Source organism: Bubalus bubalis, chromosome 15 (assembly GCF_019923935.1).
Source record: "Bubalus bubalis isolate 160015118507 breed Murrah chromosome 15, NDDB_SH_1, whole genome shotgun sequence".
Classification (NCBI taxonomy): Eukaryota; Metazoa; Chordata; class Mammalia; order Artiodactyla; family Bovidae; genus Bubalus; species Bubalus bubalis.
The window spans coordinates 71,548,681-71,571,207 of record NC_059171.1 but is presented as its reverse complement, the minus strand read 5'-3'; the positions used below and the strand labels follow the sequence as shown (position 1 = coordinate 71,571,207).

The window sequence follows — 22,527 nt, the reverse complement described above, 5'->3', positions numbered from 1 at the left end:
TTGTAATTAATCATGGGTATAGAGGTAGTAGTGGCTGATAATTTAGGGGCATGTGCCACCTGCCAGGCATTGTTCTAAGCGCCTTTTATTTAACTCCTATCACTTAAACCCTCAGTAGAATTAGTAGTAGTATTCTAAGATTTAGCTCACTAAATTAGCTGTTCTATTTTCAGATGTGTAAAATTTCATATACATGTGTATAGATTATAAATGTGGGACTTAAACCAGGTGCCGCTGGTGGTAAAGAACCTGCCTGCCAACGCAGAAGACGTAAGAGAGACAGGTTCGATCCCTGGATCAATCCCCTGGGAATATCCCCTGGAGGAGGGCAGGCAACCTATTCCAGTATTCTTGCCTAGAGAATCCCATGGACAGAGGAGCCTGGCGGGCTGTGGTCCATAGAGTCACGAAGAGTTGGACACTGAAGCAACTTAGCACGCATGCACATATAAATGTGGTTATTATATATACACATACACTCTTGTGGGTGTCTGTGTATAGATATATTTAGATAGATAGATAGATATACGGTTAATCATTTGTGGCCTCACTGACTCAATGGACATGAGTTTGAGCAAGCTCCGGGAGTTGGTAATGGACAGGGAAGCCTGGCATGCTGCAGTCCATGGGATCACAAAAAGTCATACACGACTGAGCAACTGAAGTGATTCATTTGTGGGCTAAACATACAGGACCCATGATCTTGCCTAAACTTATCTAGTCTTACCTTCTGCCTTTCATCACATTTTTCATTTCACCTACCTGACGAGTATAATTCTTCCCAGAGTTCTGGTGTGGGTTAAATACAATATTGTGAAAAGCATTTGGGTCAGAGAAGGTTCTCAGCCAACTTCCTGTGACCTCGCTCTCTACCTTGTCCAAGTCCACCTTATTTTTTGGTGAATCTGTCATCCCTCATAAACTGAGAGCTTCTCATACAACTTCCTAACCCCTCCCTGAAGTCCAAATTCAGGATAATGGCTGTGGCGAGGAAGGGGAGGAAGAGGTTGGAACTGGGTAGCATGTGAGGGAGAGAAGAAGCATCCTGAAATAGTTTATGTCTTAACTGGTTGGTAGATACCTGGGTATCCTATAATCTAAAGATTTCGATGTATCCTTTGAAATCTGTTCTAATTTCAAGCAGACACAAAGCCTGCCACTTAAAGCTTGCCCCTTAGGTTTTAATTCTGAGACCCTTCCTTTGAAAGCGGTTGAACAGGTATCTGAACCCCTTTTTTGCTGACCTCCAGAGCAGGAAAGGATGTCAGACAGAGTGGGCTTCTCGGGGGCGAGGTGAGGCCCCTGGCCTCAGACAGACGGTACTGGGTTAGCTCCAGCTTGCGAAGGAGGCCAGGCGTGTGCATCTTGTCTGCAGCTGATGTAGCCTTTCTTTTGTGTTTCTCAGAGCAGCTTTGCAGGAGGTAACTAGAGCTGCATTTTATCTTTTTTAATATCTCAACCTGAAATACTGACATCCACTCTAGGCATCATGCATTTCTAATGTGGTGACAATTAGAAGACTGCTCGGGCCTCGTTTGATTTCACTGGATGCTGTGATGCTTGTTACCTTCGTCGTATTTTGACTTCTTTCTGGGGCATCCACCATTCCAGGCTCACACACACTGTTGCTCCCAGGCAGTTATTGAGGGTGTGAGAGTGAAATATTTTTAAATTATTTAGTGTTCAATTATTGAACAACCCAGGAGACTTAAGGAGTGAGTGCTTCTTAAATTCCCGAAAGGGTAATCGACGAATCCGAGTCAACACCCCTCTACTGAGCCCTAGCTTCGTAAGCTGAGCTCCCTGACACATGAGCGGTGTGTGTTGGGTGCGAATGCAGAGGTGAGCCACTGGGAAGCCCTGCCTCTCGTGGTCTGGGGGCAGGGAAAGAGCAGTACTTACACGAATATGATGTGTCATGGTGGAAAATACTGCAGTAGCGGTACAGAGCATTATGGGCAAGGAAAAATCATTGCCATAGTAAGGGGAGGCTTAAGAGAGAAAGAGCTGTCATTTGAATTAAGCCTTTAAAGGTATGGTTTTGGTAGATAGTTTTGTGTTCATTTATTCTTTTTATAAATATCATGCATCTGCTGTGGACCTCCATATACATTCATGCCTCCCTGCACTCCAGCACAAGGAAAGAGACATGCAGAGCTGAGCACGGGGAACTGAAACGCTGCCACGTGAGGCTGGCGCCACCTGCACTCATACATCCTGGTGGGTGGCGGGTTACTTCAGGGTATGGGGATGTGCAGTGCCCCTTGGCCGGTGCCGGGTTACTTCAGGGTATGGGGATGTGCAGTGCCTCTTTCTGTAAGCCTGAAAGGACTCAGAACATGGGGAGAGACAGTGTCTGCCACGAGACTCATGGGATCAGATGCACAACTCCCCAGGATCACACTGGGTGCTGTGCTGGGAACAGACCAGAGGCTGCAACAAGGAGCTTTTGCAGGAAGGGTTGTAGTGATGAAGGCAAGAGATGATGGATGATGTTGGATAAGGTTGATAGTCATGGGAGCAGTGAGATGTTGGCAGATTTTTGTTATATTTTTAAAGGTAGAGGCCAGGGGACTGTATCTGGGGTATGAGAAAGAAAAATCAGGTCTGACTTGTTTCCTGACGATCATAGTTTCTTAATTGCTTGAAAATGGGGTGGTAATTTGACCCCTTAACCTATGGTGCATCTCTGGATTAATTGGAGGTATAAATGAACTCAGTGCTCTGATTCAAAAGAGGGGAAACTGCCTTTGATAGAGTGAGAACACTCAGCGCTCTGCCAGCTACCTTCTAGATATGTTCAGTAAAGAATGGATCCAGTTTCTTTGCTTTCTTTTTGGGAGTGTCTGGTGATCAGCCAATGTTCAGAGTAACTTGTCATTGTGACACGTAACAGCTCAGACTCCTCTTTCTTCTTCTTTTCAGACCATGTACAAAATGAAGAAAACTATGCACAAGTTCTTGATAAGTTTGGGAGTAATTTTTTAAGTCGAGACAACCCAGATCTTGGCACCGCTTTTGTCAAGTTTTCTACGCTTACAAAGGAACTGTCCACACTGCTGAAAAATCTGGTAAGCCATTTCACAAGTAATGTTTAAAAATTGCAGCCCGATCAAAGTAAGTAAGATCATAAAATGAACAAAGTGATAATCCTCTCCCCAACCCTTGATCCTGGGGTCAAAAAAAGAAAACTAAAAAAAAAAAAGCTTTTTTAGTCCTTGATATGGAGTCACATTTAAGGAAAATGCCTTTGGGAAATGCCTAGAATTTGTACCACTGGCCCCACTTACAGAACGTAGAGAAACTGGTTAACCTGAACTCTTTTCCACATTCCCCTGTTGTTTGCTTTTGTGTTTGTTTAGACAAGCGTTAGTGACTTTGGCCTTTTAATTTGTTGAAAGAATGGTGATTATTTCTGTGTCAAACATACATGTCACCCTTCACTTGTATGAAGACCATCACGCATTTCAGCCCTTGATTTACAAATAATTAACTTCTCCCAACTCCCGATATCCTTTTAACATCCTCCCAAGAAAAAAGATTTTAAGGTTTAGGGAATCTGTGGTTTCAGAAGTAGATGATGACAAGAAGAACCCCTAAAAATCTAAGATACTGGAGCTGCTGACCTGGGAGCAGACATGAGTATGAGATTTGTTGTTTAGTCACCAAGTCATGTCCCACTCTTGCAACCCCATGGACTATAGCCGGCCAGGCTCCTCTGTCCATGGGATTTCCCCGGGCAAGAACACTGGAATGGGTTGCCATTTCCTTTTCCATCGGATCTTCTGGACCCCAGGTATCAAACCTGTGTCTCCTGTGTTGCAGGCAGACTCTTTACCACTGAGCCGTCAGGGAAGCCCAGAGCGTGAGGGTGGGAGGCTGGTTCCAGTGCTGTCTGGCTGGCCCCAAACTGTACACACCACCCTCCTTCACGCTCACACCGCGTTCATACCGAGAACGGTTCGTTCTGTCTAGTGTGACCGCCACAGCTGTGTATGAGTTAATGTAATCAAGCCTCTATTCCTAAGTCCCAAGAGGTGGGGCAGTGGGAGGTTGAAAGATGCCAAAGGAAAACTATATCATAATTTTGTTGGCTCCTTCCCGACACAGAGGAGCTGTTTCTTCCTCTTCATCTTCCCAGGCTCTCAGCATTGCATCTTTGCCTCCTTCAAAGACCCAGAACTCAAGCTTAAAATACCTTGATCCTGAGTCTCATATCAAACAGACCTCTGTGGTCTTACATGAGACTCTTGTCACAAATCTACTTGGTACAAATGGCTACCTTACAGATGATTACACTCTACTGTAAAATAAAGACAACCTTTCGATAGTAAATTAACTGGATAATTTGACCAATCAAATTCTTCTTTTTCCTGTCCCACTAGATGAATATATGTATGTGTCTGTCATCCTGACAACTTAATTTTAATTGATAGTTTCATGCCACTGAATTAGTCTTACACAGTGACAACTAATCATAAAGAAAATAAAGGTTGAAACTAGAAATACGTCTTCAGAAACTGGAGAAAGGATAATTTTGACTATAAGGCCTTTGTGTTCCTAAACTTCAGAGTTTATTTGACAAACCCACGATATTTCTGTAATTCTTATATCATTTAAATCTCTCCTATTCAAATGGGGCCTCCCATTTCTTCTTCCCTGCCTGCCATTTTGTAGGTGGTGGTGCCCAGAGGTGCTGTGGTGGGAAGAAAGGAAGTGAAACGAGACTCTGACATTTCCCTTTGGTCATAGCTGGTAAAAGGCTCCAGGCTCGGGAGGAAGTTCTGTTTTCCCTGGGACGGGCGTTTCCCCAGGAATATCTTGCTAACCTTTCGTTTCCAGGAGACGAAATATGTTTAGTTTAAGTCAGTAGCCATCACGTCCACATTTCCTGGGCCGGTTCATCTCCACACTTCCCTGTCCTGTAGGTTCCTTCAGCGAAGAGATTCCTGTGCGGATTTAATGCCATCAATTGCCATTCAGTCATTGTCTTCGTTTGCTTACCTCTGTGCAGAGACAACTGATATACATGTATATATATGTATGTATGTTTAAGATCTGTGCATTTTCTGTATTGGCTGCGGTAGGTCTTCATTGCTGCTTATGGGCTTCAGTAGTCGCGACTTGCTGGCTCAGTAGCTGAGGCATGCAGGCTTAGCTGCCCGGCAGCGAGTGGGACCTTCCCAAACCAGCGATCAAACCCATGACCCCTGCATTGGCAGGCAGTTTCTGAACAGCTACACCACAGGGGAAGTCCTGCCACTGATACTTTTTGAGCACTCTGAGGCGCCTAGCAGTGTGCTTCATGCGGATTTCGCACTAACAGTGTATGACATGGTGGTGGTGGTTATGCCTTGAATCCAGTGAGGAAAGTGAGGCGCATTATGTCAGTGCCTTGTGCAGGCATGCTGTTAGTTAGCAGACATGAACCCCGCCCGCTGGCTCTGCGTCCATCGTCCTTCCCAGCCTTTCCCCACCACCTGGCACCTCCTGCTCTGGGCGTCATCTTTCCCTAAACATCCCCCACGCTGCAGGCCTCCTCCTTCCAGAAGTCTAAGAAACAAATCAAAAGAAATTGCTGGAAGGTTTCATTCAGTTAGTTTAAAACAAAACCAAGTCATTTCCCCAAAAAAGGTGGTGGTGGCAGGGAGCTAGCTCCCTGGCAGCTTGAAGGAAAAGTGAAAGTTGCTCAGTCGTGTCTGACTCTTTGTGACCCCATGGACTATATAGTCCATGGAATTCTTCAGGCCAGAATACTGGAGTGGGTAGCCTTTCCCTTCTCCAGGGGATCTTTCCAACCCTGGGATTGAACCCAGGTCTCCCACATTGCAGGCAGATTCTTTACCAGCTGAGCCACAAGGGAAGCCCCCCTGGTAGCTTAGTGATCAGGATTCTGGGCTTTCTGTGCCATGGCCTGGTTGGGGAACTGAGATCCTTCACGCCTTGCCATGCTGCCAAATAAAAAAAGATGGAGAAGGTGGTGGCATTTTCACTGAGGGAGCAGATAGAAGGATCAGTGTGTGCCATAGCCGGTTACTAGGGAAACACTATTCTGATTGAATAAAGTCAGTCCTGGGAGTTTGTACAGCCTGACAAGAGCCAGCAGCTTCTGCTTCCCTTTTTCTGTCTTAAAGGAAAAGGAAGATGGATGGGGCCACGCCCCAGAGCAGGGGGAGCAGGGGAAGCCAAGCCCCTCGGGGAGGGAGGGGTTGGTTGCAGCACCTTCAGTCCCCTCATGAGTTTGGAGGGAGCACCCCTGGGAACCAGTTTTTCTCAGGAGATTGCTGAAAATCCTACTCACTTAGGCTAGTTAGTGAAGGCGGGAAAACTTAAGCAATAATGGGTCATGTAGAAAGTAAGATGAAAGAAGATACTTTGGCATTTTTTAGACTTCCTAAATTTATCCGCAGTTCAGCCAGCAAATACCCAAATGTCTGTTGTGCTGAGGTCTATGGTCAGCCCTGGGAAATGTTATTTTCTAATTAAGAGATCGCTTTTAATGGGTGTTTCCATAATTTATATTTAAATAGTTATTTTTATGGGGGGAAAAAGGGTAGATTTTAGGGTCAGGTCTAGCATTCTGCTTTTAACAAACACTAGATCTAGATAGAACTTCCATTAGTTGTGCTAATGCCTTTTAAGCAGCGTGTATGACAAGCATATTGTGTTTGGGAGTTTCTCTGTAGGGTTGGTTCTGAAAAACATCAGCTCACTAAGGGCTGGTGACTCTCTGAGTCACCATTTAAATTTTTGTTTCTCTATACTTGCGGCGATTGTGGAGGTAGGGTGATCAAGTGAAATGTTATTGTGAAAATCTCAGGAGCTGCACAGATGTTGGCGTCAGCATCACATGAGCTGAGGCTGGCTTTTATTAGCCAGACTGCAGAGTAGATGGCAGTTGCAGCTGATGGTCCTGTGACCGCATACGGATCACGCCCCAAGCCAGGTTTAAGTAACTTGCTTTTCTTACGGCTCTTGCCCTCCACGTAAGAGCTTGTTTTGTTTGTCTTGTGTTTCACTGCACTACATGGCTTTCAGGATCTCAGTTTGCCAACCAGAGATCAAACAGCAGTGAAAGCACCAGTGAGTCCCAACCCCTGGACTGCCAAGGAATTCTTGAAAAGGGTTTTTATAAAAAGATCTCTTACCTCTGATTATAGGATGGGAGAGGCTGTGCCGTGTTAAGCAGTGGGAAGAACGTAGGTTTTGGTCACAGTCAGACCTGGAGTCCCAGAGCCCAGCTTTCTAGCCTAAGGCAAATCATTTAACTTTTCTCTAATGCTAGTTTCCTTATCTGTAAAAAGAAATGATGGTATCTAGTTGTTTCTTGATAGTAATGACACTTCATTAAGATCCTGGAGGCAAATTACCAAGCACAGTACCTGACAGATGGAATTCACTTAACACATACAAGCTTTTATTATTATGGTTTACATCTTCTCTCTTGAGCTTCCCTTGTAGCTCAGTTGGTAAAGAATCTGCCTGCAATGCAGGAGACCCGGGTTCTATTCCCAGGCTGGGAAGACCCCCTGGAGAAGGAAATGGCTACCCACTCCAGTATTCTGCCTGGAGAATCCCATGGACAGAGGAGCCTGGCGGGCTACGGTCCTTGGGGTTGCAAGAGTCAGACATGACTGACTACACCACCACTTGATCTTCATGGCAGCTCCCAGTGTAATGGCAAGTGTGGGTGCTCATATCCCATTTTACAGATAAGTGCATCAAATCTTCAGAAAATCATATGCCAGGAAAGTAGTGGAATTAGGGTTTAAGCCTAAGTTCCCTGACTGAGGATCCCGTGCACATGATCCAACAATGCTGTCTCCATGACTTATCACAGTTGTAGCGCTGCCTCTATAGACTGTGGGCCTGGAGGAGGAAACGGCAGTGTTCTTGCCTGGAGAACCCCCTGGACAGAGGAGCCTGGTGGGCTGCAGCCCGTGGGGTTGCAGAGACTAGGACGCGACTGACTGAGCACGAGCACAGTAGACTGGATGCGAACGGCCCATCTGACGCCATGGCGGGGCCCTGTGCCAGCTGCCGTCCAGCTCCTGTTTCTCTTCAGCTTGCGAAGTATCCATACTTTCTTCTCTGCCTTCTCCCTCTGGTTTCCCTCATTGTGCTTGTGCTTAGTCACTCAGTCGTGTCCAACTCTATGCAACCCCATGGACAGTAGCCCACCAGGCTCCTCTGTCCGTGGGATTCTCCAGGCAAAAATACTGGAGTGGGTAGCCTTTCTCTTCTCCAGGGGATCTTCCCAACCCAGGGATCGAACCCAGGTCTCCCGTATTGCAGGCGATTCTTTATCATCTGAGCCACCAGGGAAGGCCTTCCCTCATTAGTGGATTATATATATATTATATTGGAAGAGTCTTAGCTAGCAGTTCTAAAACTTTTCGGGTATTAGGATCCTAATGTTAAAAATGATTGAGGCCACCCAAGAGTTTGTGTTTATGTGGAATATTCCTATCCCTGTTTACTATCTTAGAATTTAAAACGGAGGCATTTTTAAAAAATGTATTAATTCCTTTTGTTGTGATATGTTTTTTAGTTGAAGTAGACAAAATTACAGAGAAAAGTATTTTAAGACCCTTTGCAAGTAATTATCAATATTTTTCTTTGATACTACGTCAAAACAAAGAGAAGGCGATGGCATCCCACTCCAGCACTCTTGCCTGGAAAATCCCATGAACGGGGGAGCCTGGTAGGCTGCAGTCCATGGGGTTGCTAAGAATCAGACACGACTGAGTGACTTCACTTGCACTTTTCACTTGCATGCATTCGAGAAGGAAATGGCAACCCACTCCGGTGTTCTTGCCTGGAGAATCCCAGGGATGGGGAGCCTGGTAGGCTGCTCTCTATGGGGTCGCACAGAGTGGGACACCACTGAAGCAACTTAGCAGCAGCAGCAGCAGCAGCAGCAAAACAAGATTATGATTCCTTAAGAAGGTTAGTAGCAGTATGAATTTGAAACCGTATAACTTTAAGGATCTGGAAACTGTCAAGTCCATGGTGGCAGAGTTTTTCCAAAATTTTAACTTTTCTCTGCAAGTTCCAGTTTTATCATTAGCAACAAATGCTGCCACTTGTTTACCTTGTAGTGATGAGTAATTCATTTTAAAAAAATGTTTGCCAAATACCCAGGTTTCAGTACCACAGTTCATCGGTCACTCTTTTATGGGAAAAAAGTGGTATTCCACTAGAAAACTGACAAAACCAGCTAGTTCAACTAGCAACGTGAAAAACTGCATTTCTCAAGATCGCCATCATATTTTGGTGCACCTTGGCAGTGCTTTACATCCTATGCTTCCTGTTTCATCAAACAGAATGTTAAAAAGATATACTCAAGGGTTGTTGGTGTGTAGTAAAAAATCAAGCATTTCTACTGTTTCATCATGGACTTTCTTAAAGGAAAATGGCCTTTTTGCAACTTCTTGTGAGTCTATAATTTTTCTTCAATTTAATAAGATTAATTAAAATGTACATGAACAGATGTTAGTCAGGGAGAGAAAGTTGGGGAAAGTCTTTAATGATACAGCTATTCTTGGAGAGAATCTTCGATAATATGGCTGTCATTGTATAACTTTAATTTCAGAATAAAACAGATGCACAGACCAAAAACCAAACCCTAGCCTCTCTGCTGCTCCTATAGACCACTCCTACTTCCTTCTGACTCATATAAATTGTCTAAACCAGTTTCTGTGTCTTCCGAGCTTTTCCTCTAGTGAAAGACCTCTAGGTGGTCACTGCTCTCACAAGGTGAAGGGATTAGCTCCGGCCTCCCGGAAGTGAATCCCTTCATCACGGTTGACTGTGTCTCGGGAGTGCAGCCTCCTAGCGGTGAGAGGCCAGAGACCCGTGGACATAATCTGTTTTGTTGACGTTTTTAATACCTTTGCGGTGAGGTTTTAAGTGCATGAGCTTTCCTGCGAAGTATCTTTTGTAGGTTTGGTTCATAGCCTGCTTTGTAGATAGTAGCAGTTTTTAGAAATTATTGGAAATATTCAAAGAGTTCAGTCTCTCTGAACTCATCCTTCCGATGCCTTCCAGAAAGGCATACTTACAGTTGATTCATGTTGATGTATGGCAGAAGCCAACACAACATTGTAAAGCGAGCATCCTCCAGTTAAAAATAAATAACTTTTTTAAAAGAAGAAAATGTAGAGGAAGTGACAAAAAAAAGAGAAAAACCAAAACTTTCCTAATCTAAGTCAGCTCCGGATACAGCCAATTATTTTGCTGTTACTGGAACTTTGGCTGTTCTTTGTTTCCGTGTCTTTACATATTCGATTCCTTCTACTTCAAATGCCCTTCAGCTAATGTATTAATAACTAACGCTTCCTTGTAAGAAAAAAAAGAAGAAAAACTGGGTGCTCTTGAGTTTTTAGCTGTTCCTCGGTTTTATTTTTCATTTGATTAAATATACAGTGCCAGAATTAGGTTCAGACTTTTTGTGTGCCTTTTTCTTGTTTTCTGTAAAGTCATCACTTGCTAAACCGTGCTGGACGTGCTTATACCCAGCGTCAGGCCAGCATCCTGTGATCCTGACAAAGAAGCGAAGGAGTCAACAGAGCCCTGCATCCATTTAATTACCAAACCACAAAAATGGGACAGGAAAGGAGTAATTGGTGGATTGAAATAGATTCTCAGTGGGCAGAGGCAAACCATTTAAACCATATCCCAAGAGCCCCAATGTAGCAGCAGTTATAGAAATAAATGGAGAAGCTCTTTTGAAATTGTCGGAGGTGCCCAGGAGGATTCCAGTCCAGCCAGGACTGTCTGTGCCTTCTAAACAATTCTGGAGCTTGCATAAGAGCCCAAGCCTCTTTTATCAGTTAGAGGGCAGTTATTGCTTCAGAGCTACTGAAGCAAAGCAGAGGTTTCTCCAGCTGCATAGCATTTCCTGTTTGCAATCTCTGACTGCAGGGCATTGTGGTTTGGGTTAAGGATTTTTTTTAATTTTTAATTTTCCTTTTATTCTCCTTCAAACGAGAATAGTTGGAAATATGCAGATTGCATCTAGACTCAAAGCAAATGGATTATTTCTCAAGTTTTTTAAAACATGGAAAAGCACTGAAAGCCTGGGTATCCTCAGTGTAATTGGTAGCCTCTGGGTGCTCTGAATTATATGTTTTAAAATTTTTATTTTATTTTGTTTTCGGCCATGCCACACAGCGTACGGAATCTTAGTTCCCGACCAGGGATCCAACCCATGCGCCCTGCGTTGGAAGCACGGAGTCTTAACCACTGGACTGCCAGGGAAGTCCCAGGATAATACATTTTTGAAACCCCATCATTTGGGGAATTGCCTTGCGGTTCAGTGGTTTGAACTCCCCCCTTCCACTGCAAGTGCCACAGGTTTGATCCCTGGTTGTAGAACTAAGATCCCACATGCTATATGGCGTAACCAAAAAAAAAAAAAAAAATCATTTGCAAAAATCATTTTGCAAAATGGTAATCCATAATTGGAAGATTTAAGCTTTTGATCTGCCAGACTTCCCCTCACGTCCTGACATGCCTCACCACTGACTAGTGTTGTAGGACATTTCATGACAGGCAGGACATTTGGGGGAGGGTGGGTCAAAGGAGAGAGGTTTTCTTTTTGCTTTCTATTATAAAAGTTGTATGTGCTTACTATAAAAATGAGGGAGGTACAGGAAATTCTAAATAAGAAGATAAAATCATTACATAATTCTAACTTCTGGGAATACTAATATTATAGTCTGTCCTTTGAAAGTGTTTCACAGATTTATACACAGAGATACTGATAATTTATACACACATTTGTGTGTGTGTGAGAGAGAGAGATACAGCTCCATGGGCTCTTATCCAGAACTCTTGGGGCTAGATGTTTTTCCAGATTCAGACTTTTACAGATTCCAGGCGAGTTGGCAGGGTGCATTTGCTATATGCAGTGTTGTGTAACGCCCCCTGGTGACTCCTCAGGGGAACAGTTACATGAAGTAGGATAAATGAGAATTCCCACCTCAGTTCAAGTCCAGACTAACCACCACGTGCATTCAGGTCCCGTCAGGTTTTGTGCCAGATATTGGGTTGGCCAGAAAGTTTGTTCGCATAAGGTGTTAGGGAAAAACTCAAATGAACTTTCTGGCCAACCGAATAAGTTTCGGTTTTTTAAACCTTGTGTTATGCATACATTTTGCATACTTTCTTTTAAAGCTTGTTAGCTGTCCATGACCAGACAAATAAAATGGCAGAATCCACTTCCACAGGCTCCATAGTACTTCACTGTATAACTAAACCATCATTCTGTGTATGCTGCTGCTGCTAAGTCGCTTCAGTCGTGTCCGGCTCTGTGCGACCCCAGAGACGGCAGCCCACCAGGCTCCCCCATCCCTGGGATTCTCCAGGCAAGAACACTGGAGTGGGTTGCCATTTCCTTCTCCAATGCAGGAAAGTGAAAAGTGAAAGGGAAGTCGCTCAGTCATGTCCGACTCTTAGCGACCCCATGGACTGCAGCCTACCAGGCTCCTCCGTTCATGGGATTTTCCAGGCAAGAGTACTGGAGTGGGGTGCCATTGCCTTCTCCCGTTCTGTGTATAGGATTTGAATTATACATTCAGTACAGGTGTACCTTGTCTTGAATATATCCAATATATAGAGATCCTGATATCCTCTGGCCCAATTTAACATGTTTTTCTTTTTTTTCAAGATTTACATTAAAAATGTTTTAGATAAGAATTTCAAAGAATGCATTTGAAACAGTGTTGGTTTCCATCTTGTGAATGCTACGTGCAGTGAATAACACTTTTCATTTAGAATGTGTGTGTTTGTGGTTATGTGGCTGTCAAGTGTTAACTTGAAAGAGATTCACAGAACAGCATTTTGATGCTGCAAAAGACAGGTTTTTAGAGCTGGGGGTCTTCGAGAGAAGGAAGGAAAAGGGGGAAAAGAAGAAGAAGGATGGAGATGGGTGGAATTGGCATTTGTTGAGAGGGGGTTCATTTGCCAGAGCAGAGGGCTGAGCGTGGAGCAGGGAGTCTCTGCTTGTGCCCCATGCTTTACGATGTCCCTGACATTTTGCTTCTGATCATCTCTTTTAAATAAAGATGAATCTGATCTTATCCTCCAAGCTTTCAGGCAGGCAAAGTTTTCATTTTTTTTTTATGGTTAACTTTTTGTCTGTACAAATAGTAGTGACAACCAGTGTTTTATAGTGTGGGCACTACATGCCAGGCACTGTTTTTTAGTCACTTTGCATGGTATCAGCTATGGTAGGCAAGGATGTGCTGCAGTAATAAACCTAGCTCCCACATGTGCACCGCTTAACACAGCAAAGCAGTGTTATTTCCTCCTCCTATCCCATGTCTACCGAGGGCTCAGCGCTACGATAGCAGCAGTGCAGACACCAGGGCGGAGAGAGGCTGCTCTGTTCCTCTGTGCAGAGGAGGGGAGAAGCTGGAGACTCACATGGAGCCGTGTCTCAGCTTTCCCTGGTGGATTAGTCCTTCGGTTTAAACTGTGCTCCTGGCCCCATTTACAGGGGATCAGGGAGCAGAAAGAGCAAACGGAGGATATGGTGAGCAGTACTGTTCAGGTGTGGTGAGAGTGTTGTGCCTCATCTAGAGCCCACTTCGCTCCTCACATGGACCCCACCAGGTAGCAGCCATAATCATCCTTACTGAACGGCTGAGAAACTCAAGTCACAGAACGCCGAGTAGATAGTGGAGTCTGCATGCAAACCCAGGCAGTCTGCTCCCCACTCTGTGCTTTTAAGCAGTTCCCAGGACTGCCTGCCTCTCAGGATACGGACATAACTTAAAGTTTACTTTTAACTTATTTAAGCAAAGGCTTCCCTGGTGGCTCAGTAGTAAAAGAATCTGCCTGCAATGCAGAAGACCCCAGGTTTGATCCCTGGGTCAGGAAAGAACCTCTGGAAAAGGGAATGCAACCCACTCCAGTATTCTTGCCTGGAGAATCCCATGGACAGAGGAGCCTGACCTCCATGGGGTCGCAAAGGGTCTGACACAACTGAGCGACTAACATTTGCACTTCTATTTAAGTAAAAAGTATGGATTTAAAGAATAGCAAACGAAATAGTGGCACAGATGTTGCAAGAGTAAGGCAAACACTGTCTTTGAGATAATCAACAGCCCTCTGGCTGCATGATGTTAGTCCCAGAAGCCTCCAGACCGCCTTCTCTAGCCCCATCTGTAGCTGCTTGGTGAAAAGCAAATGCAGATAACTTTCCTTGGCTCAGAAAATTCTGCCAGTCTCTGCCTTGCACCTGCTTCTTTGCCTCTTTCCCTTCTCCCTGGATTCCCGTTGCCATCCCAGGCTTGGCCTCCTATCTGCATTCTTCTTGCTTCACATTAAATGTTCTGTCTTGAACTGGTTTGGACTCCTGCTCAATGGTGCCTCCATTCACCCCTCACTTCCACTTTCTGTGGCCCTCGGATGAGACCACCCCATCCAGCCCAGACCTGTGGGCAGAGGTGCTGCACAGCCAGCCCCACCAGTCTTCTCCCTGATGGATGGGTGAGGGGAGCATGGCTGGGATTTAGGCTCCATGGTACCTGCCAAGTGGGTGCTTTGAGGTGTGTACACCCCGTAAGCCCTTGTGCTCAGTGGCCAGGCTGGGCCCGGTGCTTCTGCTTCTGTCTTACCTGGAAACGGGCATATCAGAATGTGAAACACCTTTCCCTAAGTTTTCCTTGAAACACGAATCCTATGCCTTGAGTTCTGGATTGAGAAGCACCACATAATTAATACCCTTGCAGATTTACTGCGCACATGTATACATCAAAGGCTAGAGACATCGTGCAATGAAAGAGACCGGTCCGGTGCTTTCCTAACTTACTTGACCACCAACTTTCTTGTCCTGTAGAAGCATTAGCTTCTTCCCATGGATCCGCCACAGAGAAAGCAATGGCAACCCACTCCAGTGTTTTTGCCTGGAGAATCCCAGGGATGGGGGAGCCTGCTGGGCTGCCATCTCTGGGGTCGCACAGAGTCGGACATGACTAAAGCGACTTAGCAGCAGCAGCAGCATGGACCCGCCCTGAGAAATGCTGCCTGAGATGTTAGGATCAGGCAGGTCCCCAGGCCCCCTGCTGGATCAGTGGGTCCATTTCATCTGTCCTGTTTCTTGGTTTTCGTTTTCTTTTTCATTTCACATCTACTCTTCGAGAATTTCTTTCTTACTTCCATTTCAGTGAATGGTTTTCGAGTATTTTAAGCCTCTTTTGTTTATGCGTTGTCTGTTTATCTTAGAGGATTCCCCTGCCTGTGGTACCTTGAGGTTTAAACAGGAAGAAGCAAGCCTCCTGATTTCGTCTGGAACTAGTAGCTGACTCTGTCTTCCACTCAGAGTGAATGGCCCTTTTATTGACTTATTGCCCAGCTGGGTTGAGAAATTGGAAGTTCAGAGAGCTGGCAGGCGTAGCACGACTTTGAAGTCAGTTACAACTGAGTTCAGATCTCTGCTCTGCTGTTTCCTAAGCTAGGTCACCAGAGGCAGATTCCTTTATTCACTCCCTCCCTCCCTCATCCATTCATCCAGAAAGCACGGAGACCCAGAAAGCCTTCCCAGAAGAGAAACCCTTGACCTGAGCCACAAATAATTAATAAATATTTTGTGAAATATATATTTTGTGAAACTACTCTCAGGCTTGCAGAGGTGCTTTTCCTTAAATAGAAACATCACACAACACTAAGCATCGGTTGATACACCTGATATTTCGAGAGATTTAGAAAATACCAGTATTTCAGTATCTTTAAAAAGAAAGAAAATAAAAGACTCTTTCTAAAAGTGTGGCCTCCACTCAGCCAGCATTTACTAAGTGTCCGCTCTGTTCCAGCCTCTGTGCTAAGCTTGACTGTCACCTTCTGTTTAAGAGATTGCTTATACAGGATCTTTTAGTAGTTTATACTAAAGCGCTGCTTCATTCTATAGGGAAAGGTGGATATGGGTTTAGGACCAGATTTTTAAAACTTCCTGTTTGTTGCTTCCCACAAGTAGAGAACACTTTTATTTGGTTTCTTAGCAGCGCTTAACATCACAGGCATGTGTAGGAAGGTTCTTTTTCTTCAGGGGTGGCCTTGAAATACATCAGCTGGGCTGACCTGAGAGAAGGCGGAGCTCAGGTGGTAATGTGAGCAGTGGGGAGCCACTGTAAACACAGACGAAGCTTCACCTGCTAGCCTGTGGCTCTCCTCTTGCTGTGCGGCCTGGTGCCAGTCCACGGCCCAGGGTTTGGGGGACCCCTGAGTTAGAGAAATTCTTTGAATTCTAAAATACTCATTGAAGATCAAGTGAAGTGAGTCTTAAAACGTATGAGATGTGGACCAAGCCGAGAGAGCATGGTGGTCTAGGCAAAGAGAGCAGCAGATGCCTGTTTTCTGACCAGGGAAATGAAGGCAGAACCTGTCTGCTGAGTGGCATCACCTTGTCCTCCCAGTACGTGGTGAGCCCTGTCTTAAATTGCCTTGACAAGGTTCTTCCTAAGTAAAAGTTTGTTGTAAAACATGTCCCGTAATGTGTGATAAAGATGTTCAAGGAAGGCAAGGAAAAGGTGATTTGATGTCAGTTTCATTATGGTTTTGTTCTAGTTTAAACGTAGCAGATTATAGGTGGCATGCATGGAAATGAAATTAAAGGTCTGAAGGTTGACCACGAACTAACTGATTAATCATCTCAAGCACAATAAAGAAGCCCTTAGGGTCGGCCTGACTCTTTGAAACCAAGGCGTACCTATACAGGCTTTTTTCTTTTGCTTTCTCACGTATTTCGATCTTGTAAATCTTAGCTGCCCTCCCCTCCCTTTTCTTGTTATTATCCTCAGATGAAATCACATAATGCAAAGGAAAGGTGCCACACGTACAAAGGAAAACCATGCTTTCAGTTTCACTGTTGATGTAGGAAATGATGTTAAATCTAACCCGTCATTTACTTAAATTGAATTAGACAAAATATAATTGCATTATTTTACATTAAGGTATTCTCTTATTCCCTGACACTCCTACACATACCCAGTTTTCTCTGCAAAAATTTCAGTAAAATTGTACTTTCTGCTTAAATTCAGACTTGCTCGTTCCCAGTCCCTTCAGCTTAAAGTGGGAATTTGGTTCTCCTCACCTCTCACTCACCTCTGTTCTTTCTTCATAGGAATTATGCCTCAGGCCTTAGGCGAGTGGTTCCCACTCTCTGGCTGTAGGGCTTTCTTCTCTAACAGAACTTTGGTTTTCCTTCTACTCTGAACAGCTAAGGCCACAGGGCCCAAACTTGCCCTTGCATTGATCTTCCCAAGAAAGCTTGTTTAAAAGCGGGTTGTTGGTCCCCTCTTGCCCCCCTCCCCGAGTCTGATTAATAAGATTGGAGATTTTGTTTCTAACAGGTTCCCACCTGGTCTGACACTGTTGGTCCGAGGACTGCACATTGGGAACCACTAGTAAGAATTGCTGTCCTGGGCAGAGAGCCCGGCCGGGTTCCCTAGTGATATGTTGTTGTCATTGTTTAGTTGCTAAGTCGTGTTCAGCTCTTTGCGACTCCGTGGACTGTAACCTGTGGGATTTCCCAGGCAAGAATACTGGAGTGGGTTTCCATTTCCTTCTCCAGGGGATCTTTGCAACCCATTGTAGGCAGATTCTTTACCACTGACCCATCAGGGAAGCCCTCCCTAGTGTTATAGAGAAGATACAACATTTGTCATCCAAATCCACTGCCTTATTAATTATTTTTACTTTTATACACACCACCTGCTTTGTATCTTATAATAATAAGTAAGTTAAATGAGAAATAAGCGTCTGGGTAATTATATCGCCCTCTTGTGGTTCTGTGTCAAATTTCTTTTTAATAACAGCCTATGTAAAAGTAATAGCCAGTTCATTGTTGACAACCTGGAAAATGCAGGGGGAAAAAGAGTAAAATAAAAATCACCAATCACTTTACAGTCTATCGTTAAGGGGTTGGGAACTAGCTAGCAAGCTAGCTTCTGACGTTTTTTTTCTGTCTGTACATACATCTTGTTTTCCTGTGACTAGTTCTTATCATACAATTGTTGTTGTTGATTTGCTAGAGTCGTGTCCGCCTCTTTGCAGCCTCATGAATTGCAGCATTCCAGGCTCCCCTCTCCTTCGCTACTGGAATTTGCTCAGATTCATGTCCGTTGAGTCAGCGATGCTATCTAATCATCTCATCCTCTGCCGTCCCCTTCTTCTTTTGCCTTTTACATATCATACAATACTTAAACAATACTGGGCTCATACTGTAGTGCTGTTTTATAACTCCATTCTTCATTTATTTATATACTTTGAAAATGTTTTCCCGTTTTGTAAAATATGGTAGCCTAAGAACCTTTGTTTCGTAAGAAGCCTACAGCTCCCTAAAGCAGAGCTGCCCAGGGACTTCCCTGGTGGCCCAGTGGCTAAGACTCCATGTTCCCAATGCAGGGAGCCTGGGTCAATCTCATTTTTTCATCCGTTTACTCAAGTCAACAAGTGTTTTACTCGGCGTATATATATTGTGTCTATGCTGAGGACTTGATGTAACACAGTGGTCGACAAAACAGTCAGAGCCCCTGTCCTCAAGAAGCTTTGCTCCAGAAAGTGAAAAAACACAAACAACTGACTCTAAAATGCAGACTGTCCTGAAAGAGAACCTGATCTGCCTGGTTGAGAGTAATGGGAGATTAGGGAGAAGCGATCAGTCTAGAACTAGACCGGTCAGGACCTCCCTGAGGAAGTGGCCTGGACATTGGAAGCCCGCTTTGCTGGCAGCCAGAGGGAAGAGTGGTCCCGACAGAAGGCCCAGCAGGTACCCGGTGGAGAGAACGTGATGGGTCAAGAAACGGAGGAGGCCTGGAGTGGTCGAAGGCTTGTGGGACCTGGAGGGGGAGCCTAGGACATGTGCGGGGGCCAACCTGCACTGGGAGGGGGCGCGTGAAGCCAGTTCACTGGGAAGAGGTTGATGTGGTCTGATAAGCACTTTAAAATCTCAGTCTGACAGTGTGGCACAGCACAAGGGAACAGCCTTTGGAGTCAGTGAAAACCTTCATTAATATGCTGACCGACCCCTTTACTTACCATTTGACCTTGAGCAGGTGGCTTAACCTCTCTCAGCCTGTTTCCTCATTAATTGGGTGAGACCAAGGCTCATCTTAAGAGAGTTGTCTCAAGCAATAACTTTAGACTGTACAGGGCTCCTCTGTCCATGGGATTCTCCAGGCAAGAATACTGGAGTGGGTTGCCATTTCCTCCTCCAGGGGATCTTCCCGACCCAGGGATTGAACCTGGGTCTCTTGTGTCACCTGCATTGGCAGGCAGGTTCTTTACCACTGCACCACCTGGGCAAGCCCCAGTAATTTTAGATAACATCTGTTAAACACAATGCCATCTGTCATTTTAGTAACTATTTCAGGCTGCCTAGGTTAGAGCAGGGTATAACATGGTACATTATCCTGCAGTTTTATAGGAGGATGAAGCAGGGAAACCACTCTGAAACTTACCAAAGGAAATAGTGGTGTAATCTGAAGGACACTTGGGAGTCTCCCCTCCACTCCTCCAGCCTCAGAAGACCTATTTCAGGATCTGAAGTGCTATCATTAGATTTTTTTCCACCATTACTGCTGAGCTTTTCATGTGTAAAGAATTCTAAGAAAATAAACGGGGTTACATTTTATTATTAAGAGTCTGTGTTGTGCCAGGCATTTTGCATGCATTGCAGGCAGTGTCTGCGTGTCACGCCCCCTTGGCAGCGTGTGGAGTGGCCTTGAATGCCTTGCCCGAGTGCAGCCTGGCCGAGTGCACGTCCCCCGGTTGACCATGTGCGCACAGGGCACTCTGGTGGCTGTGAGGGTTGCACTTACAAAGCCCTGAGCAGTGGATGAAGAAGCATCATTACCTCTCACCCCTCGACCTCTGAGCAGAATCTGTTTCCCCTTAATGCATATACAACCAAATAAAATAAAGCTTCAGTTCAGTTCAGTCGCTCAGTCGTGTCCGACTCTTTGCGACCCCATGAATCGCAGCACGCCAGGCCTCCCTGTCTATTACCAACTCCCGGAGTTCACTCAGACTCACATCCATCGAGTCAGTGATGGCATCCAGCCATCTCATGCTCTGTCGTCCCCTTCTCCTCCTGCCTCCAATCCCTCCCAGCATCAGAGTCTTTTCCAACAAGTCAACTCTTCGCATGAGGTGGCCAAAGTACTGGAGTTTCAGCTTTAGCATCATTCCTTCCAAAGAAATCCCAGGGCTGATCTCCTTCAGAATGCACTGGTTGGATCTCCTTGCACTCCAAGGGACTCTCAAGAGTCTTCTCCAACACCACAGTTCAAAAGCATCAATTCTTTGGCGCTCAGCTTTCTTCACAGTCCAACTCTCACATCCATACATGACCACTGGAAAAACCATAGCCTTGACTAGACGGACCTTTGTTGGCAAAGTAATGTCTCTGCTTTTCAATATGCTTTTGTGGTTGTTCAGTCGCCAAGTTGTGTCCAACTCTTCACCACTCCATGGACGGCAGCATGCCAGGCTTCTCTGTCTCTTACCATCTCCCAGAGTTTGCCCAAGTTCATGGCATCGGTGATGCCATCCAGGCCTGTCCTCTTCTTTCGCCCTCCTCTCCTTCTGCCCTCAATCGTTCCCTTAGCTTAATAGGTTAGTAATAGCTGATAACGATTGTTCATTCACATATATAGTATATCGTAGTTTTCAAAGCATTCTGATACCTCTAAGAAGACAGTGAGGTAAACAGTTCATTACCTTTAGTGTCAGACCTGGTTTGTGGTTTGATGCCTCCACTTAATAGAGTGTTTGAACACACCTTGCATGGTTCTCAGGAGCCGCCAATGAAGCAGGCAACCCTGTGTGTCTGCAGTGAAGCAAGAATTTCATTGGCGTCAGGCCCTGGTCCCCGCACACTGGCTTGGGCTCGTAGAGGAAGGCGCCAGGACGCCCATTTTCAAATCAGGGAGCCAAGTCAGCAAGTCAGGCGGTTCTCCCAAAGCCACAGGCCAGGAGTGATGCATGGCCTCATGCCTTGCGGCTCCTGCCAAGAACTCTTTCCTCCGGATCTTAAATGCCCTGGAAGACGGCCTGATGCCCGGGCACCAGGGTAAAACAGCTTCACGGTGGTGAGTCACTCTGCAGGGCAGGAAGGAGTTAACACACGAGCCAGAAGACCTAATTTATACCAGGGAACCTCGGCAGAACGGCAGAACGGCTGGGAGCTGGCTCATTACTTTAATTGGATTTTCCAATGTGCTGAGCAAGTCAGCAGATTCGCATTAGCCTTACTTTCAGAGGAACTGTTTCTGTCTGCAGAGGGGAAAGAGAAAGAGAAACCAGTGGGCAGTGAAGAGGGGTTGTCAGAAGTAATGCAGGATGACAAAGCAAGCGGATTACGTCCTCGTTCGTTGACAGAGTCGCATGTGCAGGTTGGTGCTGTAGGTGTCCTGGGGGTACCGTCTGCAGAGCTGCGCTGCTGAGTCACTGCCCCACCCCATCGCCAGGCCCACACTGGCCAGCCAGCAGCTGCCTTGGAGTGTGAAGACCTACAGCTGCCGCTCGGCTCCTGTGTTGGGATCTGATCAGTTAGTGAACAAAACAGAGGAGCCGCCTCCCCTTAGGAAGCATACCTTCTAGAAAAGATAGGCGGTAATCAGCAAATAGATAACAAGATCATTTCCTAGCAAAGCTCTACAGGGGTAAAGAAAAACTAAGGGCATGGGGGTGTGTGTGTTTTTATACCCAGGAAAACCGTTCATGAAGCCTTTTCTAGTGGCTGGAATTACAAGGGCAGTTTGTATAATGTCTGGTAGCATTTAAGCAGTTGTAGGCAAAATGTTTTTCTCAAAGCCAATATTAATCATAGTTTATGTGCTTAAACAAATTACTTTTGCATCACTGTGCAGAATGGTAGCCCTCAGCCACTCCCTGTCTGATTTACCCCGGGTTCCTTGGTGGGCTTGATATGTGTGCTCACAGGGGAAATTGCCCTTTTGTAAGGAAGGAAACAAACAACAGTTTGTTTGGAAAGCCCAAGTATTTACCACAACTAAACATCACTCCTGAAATGGGCTTTAGTGTGTTATGCGCTTAATAAAATGGAAAAGATGTACTTTTAAAAACATGCCCTTCCACCTTATGTAATCTTGAATCACAAAGAGCTTATGTTAGTTCAACTTTATTGATAAAGGAAATGGGTTGGGAGTAAATGGGAGTGGAGTAATCAATAGGACCTCAGTAAAATAAATAGGAAGTGATTATATGATGGATTTGAAAGGCTTCTTTTAAAACCCTGAGGCTTATGAAGGTGATACCAGAAGTCTGTCCACCCATATTATTACTGTGTCACGTTGACTGCGTTGCCCATGGGGTGCTTTTGTTATATATACCTTTGCAATGAAAAGTTTGCCAAGGCCATGAAAAGGATTCCTGAAAGAGCTGGGAAATTAGCAAAAAAAAAAAAAAAAGGAAAATGACAGAATCCTACAACTGTGAAGCGACCTGATCCATCTCTGTCACACAAGCAACGCCTTAAAATATCTGAGAGTATTGGTT

At 45.1% G+C, this 22,527-nt stretch overlaps 1 protein-coding gene across 10 annotated transcripts in view; it reads left to right on the top strand.

The window, feature by feature from the left end:
• The window catches only part of ASAP1 (ArfGAP with SH3 domain, ankyrin repeat and PH domain 1), a 339,709-nt gene that overhangs the window by 227,052 nt on the left and 90,130 nt on the right, over positions 1-22,527 (top strand). For 9 of the 10 annotated variants that reach the window (XM_044928833.1, XM_044928832.1, XM_044928834.1 and 6 more), the window contains one exon: positions 2,926-3,071. In XM_044928833.1, coding sequence (XP_044784768.1) covers positions 2,926-3,071 — 146 coding nt within the window. Of the gene's footprint in view, positions 1-2,925; positions 3,072-21,184; positions 21,402-22,527 lie in introns of those variants that run through there. The other variant, XM_044928841.1, reaches the window with a different exon arrangement.